The 15,051-nt window shown below is 43.1% G+C and overlaps 1 protein-coding gene across 1 annotated transcript in view; it reads left to right on the top strand.

The window, feature by feature from the left end:
• The window catches only part of LOC134345926 (mucin-2-like), a 187,269-nt gene that overhangs the window by 148,740 nt on the left and 23,478 nt on the right, over nt 1-15,051 (top strand). The window contains exons 31-32 of the mRNA XM_063047278.1: nt 8,651-8,776; nt 12,199-12,324. Coding sequence (XP_062903348.1) covers nt 8,651-8,776; nt 12,199-12,324 — 252 coding nt within the window. The remainder of the gene's footprint in view (nt 1-8,650; nt 8,777-12,198; nt 12,325-15,051) is intronic.

Raw genomic sequence — 15,051 nt, 5'->3', positions numbered from 1 at the left:
AGAGGTGGGAGGTAGGAGCCATGCATTTATTTTTCAGTCGGTAGGAGCCATACATCTATTTTCTGTCTGTATGGTGTTTCACAGTGTGTTTATTATGGTAATCTATCATGTGGGTTAGGGCGTGGTAGTAGCAAATGAGTATAGTCATCTATTCATACCTTGGGTTAGTTAGTTGTGAGCCAGCGGACTGGGCCACGGGGAATAATATATTTTTTTTGTTCACTGCTTAAATACCCTAACTTCACTAATTGGAATGCTAATTTACTTCAATAGCTAATTATGTTTAGCATGTTGTTTGATGAAACAATCTTGTTCATTTAACTCACAAAAAACAGAAAATCTGCAAATGCTGGAAATCCAAGCAACATACACAAAATGCTGGAAGAACTCAGCAGGCCGGGTAGCATTTATGGAAATTCCAGTAATGACCCCACCCCCAATCATCCCACCATTCCCCATCCCCCTTTCCCTCTCTCTGTCATGGTCTGGTCCGTGAAGTCCGTATTCCGGTTCACGGTCCGGTCCATCGACCCTTGCTCCAGGTTTTCCAGTCTACCCTGTTTCTGTTCCTGTTAAGCACTAATTAAGGCAGCTGATGCCTGTTGGGGCTGGCTGTATAAATACCTCCAGAGACCAGGGCGTGGGGGGTGGATTATTCTTGTCCTTACTCCTTGTATCCCTTCCTCTGCCTTCTGTTTCCTTGCCTGAAGCCCTGCCTTGTCTTGCCGGTAATTCTCGCCTCGTCTCGCCTGCAGTCTTGTCCTGGAGCCGCCCTGTACCTAGCTCCCTTCCTGTCCCTTGCCTCCATCCAGGTAAGCCAGGCTGTCTTTCCGTTACCTGCGGTTGGTTCTGTCCCTTCCTGTCCCCTGCCTCCATCGGGTAAGCCAGGCCGTCTTGCCCTTACCTGCGGTTGGTTCTGTCCCTTCCTGTCCCATGCCTCTGTCGGGTGGTGTACAGCGCCCTGCCCAGGAGTACCGTGCCCTGCCCAGGTGAACCACGCCCTGCCTAGAAGGAGCCTGCCTAGCCTCAAGCCTCGCCTCAAGTCTCAAGCCTCTAGCCTCAAGCCTGAAGACCCCAGCCTTCTGCCTCCTGCCAAGCCTTGTCTCTATCCTCTAGCCTGAAGACTCCAGCCTGCTGCCTCCTGCCAAGACTCGCCTCGTCTCTAGCATCTAGCCTCTAGCCTGAAGACCCCAGCCTCCTGCCAAGCCTCATCTCTAGCCTCTAGCCTCAAGCCTGAAGACTCCAGCCTCCTGCCTCCTGCCAAGTTTCGCCTCTAGCCTCAAGTCTGAAGACTCCTGCCTCCTGCCAAGACTCGCCTCAAGTCTCTAGCCTCTAGCCTCAAGCCTGAAGACCTCAGCCTCCTGCCAAGCCTCATCTCTAGCCTCTAGCCTCAAGCCTGAAGACTCCAGCCTCCTGCCTCCTGCCAAGTTTCGCCTCTAGCCTCAAGTCTGAAGACTCCTGCCTCCTGCCTAGCCTCGTCTCTAGCCTCTAGCCTGAAGACTCCAGCCTGCTGCCTCCTGCTAAGACTTGCCTCAAGTCTCTAGCCTCTAGCCTCAAGCCTGAAGACTCCTGCCTCCTGCCTAGCCTCAAGCCTAGACTCCAGCCTCCTGCCTCCTGCCAAGCCTCGCCTCTAGCCTCAAGCCTGAAGACTCCAAGCTCGTCCTGCCTGCCTGCCAAGCCTCGTCCTTGCCTCGTTCTGGGGTCCGAGCCAGAGGCAAGACCCAGGTACTGGGTCCTTGTCCAGTCTCTGGCTCGGAGTCCAAGCCCGGGCTCCTATCTCTCTTGTCCAGTCCTGTTCCGGGTTCCTGGCTTTCGTATCCATGTCCTTGCCCTCAGCCTGTATCCTAGTCCTGTCCCTAGTACTTCAGTGTCTGTGTCTTGTACTTAGGTCCGTTTCCAGCCACCTGCCTTATGACTCTCTCACCTTGTCTCCTTGCCTGCCCATTGCCTCCTCCTGGTGCTTCTCCCCCTTTTTCTTTCTTCCATGGCCTGCTGTCCTCTCTTACCAGATTACCCCTTCTTCAGCCCTGTATCTTTTTCACCAGTCAACTTCCCAGCTCTTTACTTCACCCCTCCCCCTCCCAGTTTCACCTCTCACCTTGTGTTTCTCCCTCCCCTCCCCCCACTTTTTATCTCCACTTCTTGCCCTGCTGTAGGGTCTCAGCCTAAAACGCCGACTGTACTCTTTTCTATAGATGCTGGTTGGCTTGTTGAGTTTCTCCAGCATTTTGAGTGTGTTGCTCATTTGGTTAAATGATTCATTACAGGTTATATGTAAAAGTACGTGAATAGCATATGTTACCGCACCATCACAACATACGTGCACGCCTCAATTAAAGTAAAAATGAACTCCATACACATTTATCTTGGTCTCCCTGAGTTTTTCTTGTGATTAGTTTTATGTTTTGGAGTTAGAAAATGTAACAGTGGCAAAAGGAAGTTTTAAACAAACCCAAGATGACTGACTAGCTGTTGAAGTGCAGTGAGATATTTGAGTTAAAAAAATGCGCAGTGAGAAACAGTAGAGTAAATAAACAATGTAGCATGTGCTTGTTCGAGAAGGGGTAGAGACAGTCAAGTTTAATAAAAAGACAAAAACCAGACACTTATGAGTTCATAAACAGTGAGTATCGGGTGATAACAATCATAAATAAAAAAGCAGAAATGGTTGGCTACTTTGGAAAAACAGACATTCAATTGCACAACAGATAACTGGATTTCGTATATTGAGTGAATTGGGCAGTATTTTTAAGCAAAAGAATGAGCCAATGAGAACCAATTGCCAGTTTTGCTGAGTGTAATAGGTGGAAGAATATACAGTTTGTTGAGAAATTTAATTGCTTGAATCAAACCAGCTGAAATGAGCTTTGCTGATATCTGAAAGTAATGCAGGAACATTTAGAACCAAAACCATTGCTGATTGCAGAATACTTCAGATTTCATAAGCAGAATCAAAAGGAAAGGGAGTCTATTTCAACATATGTGGCTGAATTGAAGAGATTGTCTGAGCATTGTCAGTTCAGAATCAGGTTTGTTATCACCGGCATTCGTCGTGAAATTTGCTTACATAGCAGTATCTGTTCAATGCAATACATAATATAGAAGAAAAAAGTAAAAATAAATATATAAGTAAGTCAATTACAGTATATGTATATTAAATAGATTAAAAATTGTGCAAAAACAGAAATAATATAGATTAAAATATTGAGCCAGTGTTCATGGGTTCAATGTCCATTTAGCAATCAGAACACCTCCAACCTTTGTGTCATTAGCAAACTTACTAACCCATTCCTCCACTTCCTCATCCAGGTCATTTATAAAAATTACGAAGTGTAAGGGTCCCAGAACAGATCCCTGAGGCACCCTACTGGTGACCGATCTCCATGCAGAATATGACCCATCTACAACCCCTCTTTGCCTTCTGTGGACAAGCCAGTTCCGGATCCACAAAGCAAGATCCCTTGGATCCCATGCCTCCTTACTTTCTCAATAAGCCTTGCAAGGGTTACCTTATCAAATGTCTTGCTGAATTCCATATACACTATATCTACTGCTCTTCCTTCCTCAATATGTTTAGTCACATCCTCAAAAAATTCGATCAGGCTCGTAAGGCACGACCTGCCCTTGACAAAGCCATGCTGACTATTCCTAATCATATTTTACCTCTCCAAATGTTCATAAATCCTGCCTCTCAGGATCTTCTCCATCAACTTACCAAACACTGAGATAAGACTCACTGGTCTATAATTTCCTGGGCTATCTCTACTCCCTTTCTTGAATAAACAAACAACATCCGCAACCCACCAATCCTCCAGAACCTCTCATGTCCCCATTGATGATCATCACCAGAGGCTCAGCATTTCCTCCCTCACCTCCCACAGTATCCTGGGGTACATCACATCCGGTTTCAGAAACTTATCCAACTTGATGCTTTCCAAAAGCTCCAGCACATCCTCGTTCTAATATCTACATGCTCAAGCTTTTCAGTCTGCTGCAAGTCATCACTACAATCACCAAGATCCTTTTCCATAGTGAATACTGAAGTACAGTATTCATTAAGTACCTCCGCTATTTCCTCTGGTTCCATACACACTTTCCCACTGTCACACTTGATAGGTCCTATTCTTTCACATCTTATCCTCTTGCTCTTCAAATACTTGTAGAATGTCTTGGAGTTTTCTTTAATTCTGCAGGCCTTCTCATGGCTCCTTCTGGCTCTCCTAATTTTCCTCTTAAGCTCATTCCTATTAGCCTTATAATCTTCTAGATCTCTAACATTACCTAGCTCTCTGAACCTTTTGTAAGCTTTTCTTTTCTTCTTGACGAGATTTATTACAGCCTTTGTACACCACGGTTCCTATACACTACCATAACTTCCCTGTCTCATTGGAATGTACCTATGCAGAACTCCACGCAAATATCCCCTGAACATTTGCCACATTTCTTCCGTACTGTTCCCTGAGAACATCTGTTTCCAATTTAAGCTTCCAATTTCCTGCTTGATAGCCTCATAATTCCCCTTACTCCAAGCAAACTCTTTTCTAACTTGTCTGTTCCTATCTCTCTCCAATGCTGCTGTAAAGGAGATAAAATTATGATCACTATCTCCAAAATGCTCTCCCACTGAGAGATCTGACACCTGACTAGGTTCATTTCCCAATACCAAATCAAGTACAGCTTCTCCTCTTATAGGCTTATCTACATATTGTGTCAAGAAACCTTCCTGAGCATATCTAACAAACTCCACCCCATCTAAACCCCTTGCTCTAGGGAGATACCAATCGATATTTGGGAAATTAAAATCTCCCATCACGACAACTCTGTTATTATTATATCTTTCCAGCATCTGTTACCCTATCTGCTCCTTGATATCCCTGTTACTAGTGGGCGGCCTATAAAAAACACCCAGTAAAGTTATTGACCCCTTCCTGTTCCTAACCTCCACCCACAGAGACTCCGTAGACAATCCCTCCATGGCATCCACCTTTTCCGCAGCCATGACACTATCTCTGATCAACAGTGCCACGCCCCCACCACTTTTGCCTCCCTCCCTGTCCTTTCTGAAACATCTAAAACCCGGCACCTGAAGTAACCATTCCTTTCCCTGAGCCATCCAAGTCTCTGTAATGACCACCACATCATATCTCCAAGTACTGATCCATGCTCTGAACTCATCCGCTTTGTTCACAACACTGCTTGCGTTAAAATAGACACATCTCAAACCTTCAGACTGAACGCGTCCCTTCTCCATCACCTGCCTATCCTCCCTCTTGCACTGTCTACAAGCTTTCACTATTTGTGAGCCAACCGCCTCTTCCCCAGTCTCTTCAGTTCAATTCTCACCCCACAACAATTCTAGTTTAAACTCTCCCCAGTAGCCTTAGCAAACCTCCCCGCCAGGATATTGGTCCCCCTGGGATTCAAGTGCAACCCGTCCTTTTTGTACAGGTCACACCCGCCCCAAAGGAGGTCCCAATGATCCAGAAATCTGAATCCTCACCCTCTGCTCCAATCCCTCAGCCAGGCATTTATCCTCCACCTCATTCTATTCTTATTCTCATTGTCCCGTGGCACAGGCAGAAATCCCGAGATTACTACCTTTGCAGTCCTGCTTCTCAACTTCCTTCCTAACTCACCGTAGTCTTTTTTCAGGACCTCTTCCCTTTTGCTACCTATGTCATTGGTACCAATATGTACCTCAGCCTCTGGCTGTTCTCCCTCCCACTGCAGGATATCTTGGACATGATCTGAAACATCCCGGACCCTGGCGCCTTGGAGGCAAACTACCATCCGAATTTCTTTCCTGCGTCCACAGAATTGCCTGTCTGATCCCCTAACTATAGAGTTCCCTATCACTGCTGCCATCCCTTTCCTTTCCCTACCCTTCTGTGCCACAGGGCCGGACTCTGTGCCAGAGGCACGGCCACTTTCGCTTCCCCCCAGGTAGGCTGTTCCCCCACCCCCAACAGTACTCAAACAGAAATACTTATTGTCCAGGGGTACAGCCACAGGGGTACTCTCTAGTACCTGACTCTTCCCTTCCCCCTCCTGACAATGACCCACATGCCTGTCTCCCATGGCCCTGGTGTGACCACCTGCCTATAACTCCTTTCTATCACCACCTCGCTCTCCCTGACCAGACGAAGGACATTGAACGGCATCTCCAGTTCCCTAACTCGATCCCTTAGGAGCTGCATCTTAACACATCTGGTGCAGATATGGCCGTCCAGAGGCTGGGAGACTCTAGGACCTCCCACATCTGACAGCGAGCACAGAAAATCGGCTTCACACACATACTTCCTCCTTTCCGCAAATAACACAGGTAAACCTACCTTGCCTCGTCCTGTTACTGCCTAAGCCCGTTGAGCCAGAGCCCTATCACTCTGCTGCCTCTCACTCCACTGCCCACTGCGAACACTGCCCGCTGGATATGGCGGTCTTCTTTTTAAACTTTTCACCATCTACTTGCTGACGTCACGCGCCTGCGCAGTCTCGCCTCTCTTTTAGTCCAAGTAGTAACAAACTGCCTGCGCTCCGGAAAACAGCTGTTCACTCGCAGCAGCCTTCTTGCTCCGAATACTGACAAATAATCCTCTTTGTGACATTGGGTCTTTTCCAAAGGAATTTTTTTTTTGTACTTTGGAGATGATATTTAAAGTGGCATTTCCGTCATGCACAGAAAAGAATTTTGGTCACTTTAATATTGAATGAAAGACGATATCATTCGTTTCTCTGTGGTTCTACTGTATAGGAGCAACGCAAACAACCTCTCGATTTGTGATGTTAGGAATTTGCAATCACAATGATTCTCAGTTTACAAATTCTTACTCTCTACAGATTATTGTGCCCCATAACTCAAAAAAACTTCAGTCACAATGATAATGACTGGGAAAGCACATCCATTCACTCTCTGAGTCGTCACAGTATTGATCTTTCTACAATACAAGGCCACATCAGAAACTCAAAACACTTGTCCATATTAAAAAACAGTGTATCTGTTATTAGTGTCAATTATATAAAATTTGTTCCTTCTTTTCCTGCAGACATCGATGAATGTGCAACCAACACATCAAACTGTCAGCAAATCTGTAACAACACATTCAGAAGCTTCATGTGCAGTTGTAATCCAGGATTCAGAATCAATACTGCAAATAAGTCACTTTGTGACTGTGGGATATTATGCAATGATATATTTTATGAGATTTTGGGAGTAATATTTAATGTGGGAGTTCAGAATGTCTTTTATGACTGACAATCTCCTGAAAGGAATGTACAGCTATGGTGCTTCACCATGCATTGTGCTGACACCGTAGAGAGTATCCTGCAATCTGTTGAAGATTTTAGTATAAATGGACAGTGTGGGTGTTGGCAAGCAAATGCTTAGCAAGTGTGTGATATGTGACCCCCTCCTTTCCACCCAGGCATCAATGAATGTGTAACCAACACATCAAACTGTCAGGTCATTTGCAACAACCACGATCGGAAATTTCATGTTCAGTTGGCATCCTGCCTTCAGCACCAACGTATCTAATTATTCTCTTTATAATGAGAGAATGTTTTCTAAAAGCATTTTCTCAGACTTCAGAAATGCTATTTAAAGTGGCATTTCTGACATGCACAGAAATGAATTTTGGCCACATTAATATTGACTGAAAGAGGATATCATTTGTTGCTCTGTGATATTACAGTGTAGAAGCAACACAACCAATCATTTGATATGTGATGGTAGGAATTTGTAAACACAACAGTTCTCAGTTTACAAATTCTTACTTTCTGCAAATTATTGTCTCCCATAACTCAAGTGAACTTCAGTCACCTTGATAAAGGTTTTAAAAGAGCACACATTCATTTTCTCTGAGTTATCACAATATTGATTTTTCTATAATAGAAGGTCACATTAGAAACTGAATAGAACTTGACTATATTAAGAAAAAGTGTATTAGTTTTTAATGCAAATTACATAAATGTGATTGAGATTTGGTCCTATTTTGCTGTAGACATCGATGAATGTGCAACCAACACATCAAACTGTCAACAAACCTGCAACAACACAATTGGAAGCTTTGTGTGTGGTTGTAATCCTGGCTTCAGCATCAACGTCACCAATACTTCACTTTGTGATAGTGGGATCTTCTCTAAACATATCCTTTCTCAGACATTTGGAATGATACTTAATCTGTTGGACCTCAATGCCTTTTTAAACTGATGTGCTCTATAAATGGATTTTAGTCACCTTAATATTGGATGAAATTCATAGCATTTGCTTCTCTGCTAGTACACTGTGGTGGTAAATTTCCACAGAATTAATTATACAAGTCAAAGTAAAATGCTGTATCTTTCGATAGTTATTCTATAATTTCTTCATATTGACCTATGAATTTTAAAGAATATACCCACCATAATACTGCCACTTTCCCAAAAGTTTGTAAACCGGAGTATACTTTGATGCCAATCATCAATGTCTGTAAAGAGAGTCACAAACACTCAGTTGACCATGTTTACAGTGACAGGGAAATATTTTTTAGTGCCTCAACTCTATACTGTGTGTTACCATTGTACAGTCCTTTCTGAAGCTCTTGAACAGAGTATTTGTCGGCAAACAGAACTGCTAAGCATGTGCTTCATATGTCATCTTCTCTTTTCTCTCCAGATATCGATGAATGTGCAACCAACACATCAAACTGTCAGCAAATCTGCAACAACACAATCGGAAGCTTCATGTGCAGTTGTAATCCGGGATTCAGTATCAACGTCACCAATACTGCACTCTGTGATGGTAGGATTGTTTCTAAGTGTATATTTTATCACATTTAGGGAATAATATTGAATATGGTAGTTCTTAATGTTTTGTAACAGTTATGTGGCCTCACAAAGAAATTTAGTATTTTTAATATTGAATGAAAACAGATAATCCTTCATTCTCTGTGAAACTTCATGACAGTGAAATTTTAACATAGAGTGTATAGAAAAAAATCAGAATAAATAATTGAATGTCTAGCATGTAAATCATCAACCATTTCTTTGCATTATCCTGTGAAATCAGGTATTTAAACATGCTTCTTTCAATACTGCCACCATTTCACTAGAGGCTGCAGAAACTTAATTGTACTGCGATACCAGCAATCAAAATTACATTCACATCCCTACCTACCAGGAATTACCTGCAGCCTATTTAAACCCAGCTCTCATCCACTGTCATTGTTCACCCATCAGACCAGCCAACCTCATGGCTTGTTATTTTGTTGCCTATTATTACAGTTACCAATTATCGCTGAATTTTTTTCTGCTGCTCTGCCTTTGGGCCAGGTTGATTCCAGAGATGGGTGGGGGGGTGCGGATGGAGAGCCTTTCAGGAGACGGTACAATAATGCCTTGTGGAATTCAAAGGAATTAAAGGAGATCTTATAGGAAGATATAAAATTATGAAAGGGATAGATAAAATAGATGCAGAAAAGTCATTTCCACTGGTAGGGGAGACAAGAGTGAACTCACCCTCTCCCCCTCTCCCCGCTCCCTCTCCTTCTCTCTATCGCTCTCTCTCTCTCTCCCCCCCTCCTCCTTGGATTCTGACTTTTAATTTCTCCTTAAACTTGTACTGTTTATTGATAATATTATGTGAAGAAGATATAACCAATAGTAGTGATTTAGTATCATGAGCTTGGCCTGTCCTTCCGGAGTAACCTATAAAAATAACTATAGTGCGTTTTGAACTCAGAACACTAACGAACAATTACAATTGTAATTCACATGTGGTAAAACAAGTGAATGCTTTCTATGACTAGTAGGTTGTCAATCAGATGGGCTGCCTCATACAGCATAATGATAGCTTTCTCGATGATCGTTCCAGCTCTTACCCAGTCAGGTGGAAAGAAGACAGGTTGATGTCCTCAAACCTACAGATACCATACATGTTGAATTGGAAGGAGGGTCACTGGTGCAGTTGAGTGATCTATGATAGATCCAAGCAAGAACCTACCTAAGACAATGTCACACAGTTTATAGTCCACTAGCTCATGAACATTTTCGGTGTCTTTATGCATTCGAGTTATCTGATAAAACAATAGTGGGAAATCAGTGAGTTGCTAAAAATATCAAGCAATCAGTAGATTGGAAATGTACCACCTGATCCCATAGTAGCTAAATAAAACTTTTCATTTCCAGATATCAATGAGTGTGTATTCAGATCAACTTGTCAACAAAATTGCAAAAATACAATTGGAAGTTTTCAATGCAGCTGTAATGATTTATTCAGCAGCACAATGACAAATCATCATGTGATAGTAAAGTTTATTTACATATTTCCAATTACATATGAAATATAATTTGTTGCACATTCCAACTATACAAGTAGCATGTGAGTTAAGTTTGCAGTTTAATGTTTGAAATTCAGCCTTCAGTAAAGGAATAAACTAATTTAAAGAAATGATTATAGTCATAGGCATACATTATTGATCCCGGGGGAAATTGGTTTTCGTTACAGTTGCACCGTAAATAATAAATAGTAATAGAAAATAGAACCATAAGTAGTTAAATAGTAATATGTAAATTATGCCAGTAAATAATGAAATAAGTCCAGAACCAGCCTATTGGCTCAGGGTGTCTGACCCTCCAAGGGAAGAGTTGTAAAGTTTGATGGCCACAGGCAGGAATGACTTCCTATGATGCTCTGTGCTGCATCTTGGTGGAATGAGTCTCTGGCTGAATGTTCTCCTGTGCCCACCCAGTACATTATGTAGTGGATGGGAGACATTGACGAAGATGGCATGCAACTTAGACAGCATCCTCTTTTCAGATACCACCGTGAGAGAGTCCAGTTCCATCCCCACAACATCACTGGCCTTACGAATGAGTTTGTTGATTCTTTTGGTGTCTGCTACCCTCAGCCTGCTGCCCCAGCACACAACAGCAAACACGATAGCACTGGCCACCACAGACTGGTAGAACATCCTCAGCATCGTCCGGCAGATGTTAGAGGACCTCAGTCTCCTCTGGAAATAGAGACGGCTCTGACCCTTCTTGTAGACGGCCTCAGTGTTCTTTGACCAGTCCCGTTTATTGTCAATTCGTATCCCCAGGTATTTGTAATCCTCCGCCATGTCCACACTGACCCCCTAGATGGAAACAGGGGTCACCGGTACTTTAGCTCTCCTCAGGTCTACCACCAGCTCTTTAGTCTTTTTCACATTAAGCTGCAGATAATTCTGCTCACACCATGTGACAAAGTTTCCTACCGTAGCCCTGTACTCAGCCTCATCTCCCTTGCTGATGCATCCAACTATGGCATCCAATTTCTGAAGATGACAAGACTCTGTGCAGTAGTTGAAGTCCGAGGTGTAAATGGTGACGAGAAAGGGAGACAAGACAGTCCCCTGTGGAGCCCCAGTGCTGCTGATCACTCTGTCGGACACACAGTGTTGCAAGCACACGTACTGTGGTCTGCCAGTCAGGTAATCAAGAATCCATGATACCAGGGAAGCATCCACCTGCATCGCTGTCAGCTTCTCCCCCAGCAGAGCAGGGCGGATAGTGTTGAACGCAATGGAGAAGTCAAAAAACATGACCCTCACAGTGCTCGCTGGCTTGTCCAGGTGGGCGCAGACACGGTTCAGCAGGTAGACGATGGCATCCTCAACTGCTAGTCGGGGCTGCTAGGCGAACTGGAGGGGATCTAAGTGTGGCCTGACCATAGGCCGGAGCAGCTCCAGAACAAGTCTCTCCGGGGTCTTCATGATGTGGGAGGTCAGTGCCACCAGTCTGTAGTCATTGAGGACGCTGGGGCGCGGAGTCTTCGGCACAGGGACGAGCAGGACGTCTTCCACAGTACAGGAACCCTCCGGAGCCTCAGGCTCAGGTTGAATACATTAGTCACAGTTTAAAGCATAAATGTGCTAATTTACCCAAACACACCAACATTCATGTGCTGATCTCCCAGGACATACAAAATACTACTACAGAATGTATTCCTCTTGACTGTTCACAGAACTGGATTTATTTTCTGTACCAATGTCATGACTTCATTTGATAAAGGCTTTAAAAGAGCACACATTCATTCTCTCTGAGTTATCACAATATTGATTTTTCTATAATAGAAGGTCGCATCAGAAACTGAATAGAACTTGACTATATTAAGAAAAAGTGTATTAATTTTTAATGCAAATTACATAAATGTGATTGAGATTTGGTCCTATTTTGCTGCAGACATCGACGAATGTGCAACCAACACATCAAACTGTCAGCAAATCTGCAACAACACAATCGGAAGCTTCATGTGCGGTTGTAAGCCTGGCTTCAGCATCAACGTCACCAATAATTCACTTTGTGATGGTAGGATTGTTTCTGAGTGTATAATTCTATCAGATTTTGGGAATAATATTCATTATGGTAGTTCTTAATGTTTTGTAACAGTTATGTGGCCTAACAAAGAAATTTAGTATTTTTAATATTGAATGAAAACAGATAATCTTTCATTCTCTGTGAGACTTCATGACAGTGAAATTTTAACATGGAATGTATAGAAAAAATCAGTATAAATAATTGAATGTCTAGCATGTAAATCATCAACAATTTCTTTGCATTATCCTGTGAAATCAGGTAATTAAACATGCTTCTTTCAATACTGCCACCACTTCACTAGAGGCTACAGAAACTTGATTGTACTGTGATACCAGCAATCAAAATCACCTACCTACCTACCTACCTACCAGGAATTACCTGCAGCCTATTTAAACCCAGCTCTCATCCAATGTCATTGTTCACCCATCAGACCAGCCAACCTCATGGCTTGTTATTTTGTTGCCTATTATTACAGTTACCAATTATCGCTGAATTTTTTCCGCTGCTCTGCCTTTGGGCCAGGTTGATTCCAGAGATGAGCGGGGGTGGTTAGCCTTTGAGGAGAGAGTGCAATAATGCTTTGTGGAATTCAGAGGAATGAAAGGAGATCTTATCGAAAGATATAAAATTATGAAAGGGATAGATAAGATAGATGCAGGAAAGTCATTTCCATTGGTAGGGGAGACAAGAGCAAACTCCCCCTCTCCCCCCTCCCTCTCCTTCTCTCTCTCTCTCTCTCTCTACCCCCTCCCCCTTCAATTCTGACTTTTAATTTCTCCTTAAACTTGTACTGTTTGTTGATAATATTATGTGAAGAAGATATAACCAAAAGTAATCATTTAGTATCATGAGCTTGGCCTGACCTTCCGGAGTAACCTATAAAAATAACTGTAGTGTGTTTTGAACTCAGAACACTAACGAACAATTACAATTGTAATTCACATGTGGTAAAACAAGTGAATGCTTTCTATGACTAGTAGGTTGTCAATCAGATGGGCTGCTTCATACTGCATAATGATAGCTTTCTCGATGATCGTTCCAGCTCTTACCCAGTCAGGTGGAAAGAAGACAGGTTGATGTCCTCAAACCTACAGATACCATACATGTTGAATTGGAAGGAGGGTCACTGGTGCAGTTGAGTGATCTATGATAGATCCAAGCAAGAACCTACCTAAGACAATGTCACACAGTTTATAGTCCACTAGCTCATGAACATTTTCGGTGTCTTTATGCATTCGAGTTATCTGATAAAACAATAGTGGGAAATCAGTGAGTTGCTAGAAATATCAAGCAATCAGTAGATTGGTAATGTACCACCTGTTCCCATAGTAGCTAAATAAAACTTTTCATTTCCAGATATCAATGAGTGTGTATTCAGATCAACTTGTCAACAAAATTGCAAAAATACAATTGGAAGTTTTCAATGCAGCTGTAATGATTTATTCAGCAGCAACAATGACAAATCATCATGTGATAGTAAAGTTTATTTACATATTTCCAATTACATATGAAATATAATTTGTTGCACATTCCAACTATACAAGTAGCATGTGAGTTAAGTTTGCAGTTTAATGTTTGAAATTCAGCCTTCAGTAAAGGAATAAACTAATTTAAAGAAAAGATTATAGTCATAGGCATACATTATTGATCCCGGGGGAAATTGGTTTTCGTTACAGTTGCACCATAAATAATAAATAGTAATAGAAAATAGAACCATAAGTAGTTAAATAGTAATATGTAAATTATGCCAGTAAATAATGAAATAAGTCCAGAACCAGCCTATTGGCTCAGGGTGTCTGACCCTCCAAGGGAAGAGTTGTAAAGTTTGATGGCCACAGGCAGGAATGACTTCCTATGACGCTCTGTGCTGCATCTCGGTGGAATGAGTCTCTGGCTGAATGTACTTCTGTGCCCACCCAGTACATTATGTAGTGGATGGGAGACATTGACCAAGATGGCATGCAACTTAGACAGCATCCTCTTTTCAGATACCACCGTGAGAGAGTCCAGTTCCATCCCCACAACATCACTGGCCTTACGAATGAGTTTGTTGATTCTTTTGGTGTCTGCTACCCTCAGCCTGCTGCCCCAGCACACAACAGCAAACACGATAGCACTGGCCACCACAGACTGGTAGAACATCCTCAGCATCGTCCGGCAGATGTTAAAGGACCTCAGTCTCCTCCGGAAATAGAGACGGCTCTGACCCTTCTTGTAGACGGCCTCAGTGTTCTTTGACCAGTCCAGTTTATTGTCAATTTGTATCCCCAGGTATTTGTAATCCTCCACCATGTCCACACTGACCCCCTAGATGGAAACAGGGGTCACCGGTACCTTAGCTCTCCTCAGGTCTACCACCAGCTCCTTAGTCTTTTTCACATTAAGCTGCAGATAATTCTGCTCACACCATGTGACAAAGTTTCCTACTGTAGCCCTGTACTCAGCCTCATCTCCCTTGCTGATGCATCCAACTATGGCATCCAATTTCTGAAGATGACAAGACTCTGTGCAGTAGTTGAAGTCCGAGGTGTAAATGGTGACGAGAAAGGGAGACAAGACAGTCCCCTGTGGAGCCCCAGTGCTGCTGATCACTCTGTCGGACACACAGTGTTGCAAGCACACGTACTGTGGTCTGCCAGTCAGGTAATCAAGAATCCATGATACCAGGGAAGAATCCACCTGCATCGCTGTCAGCTTCTCCCCCAGCAGAGCAGGGCG

The sequence above is a fragment of the Mobula hypostoma genome, chromosome 4 (genome assembly GCF_963921235.1).
Source record: "Mobula hypostoma chromosome 4, sMobHyp1.1, whole genome shotgun sequence".
In the NCBI taxonomy this organism is placed as follows: domain Eukaryota; kingdom Metazoa; phylum Chordata; class Chondrichthyes; order Myliobatiformes; family Myliobatidae; genus Mobula; species Mobula hypostoma.
The sequence above is the reverse complement of the archived record's forward strand: the minus strand, read 5'-3'. Positions and strand labels throughout refer to the sequence as shown.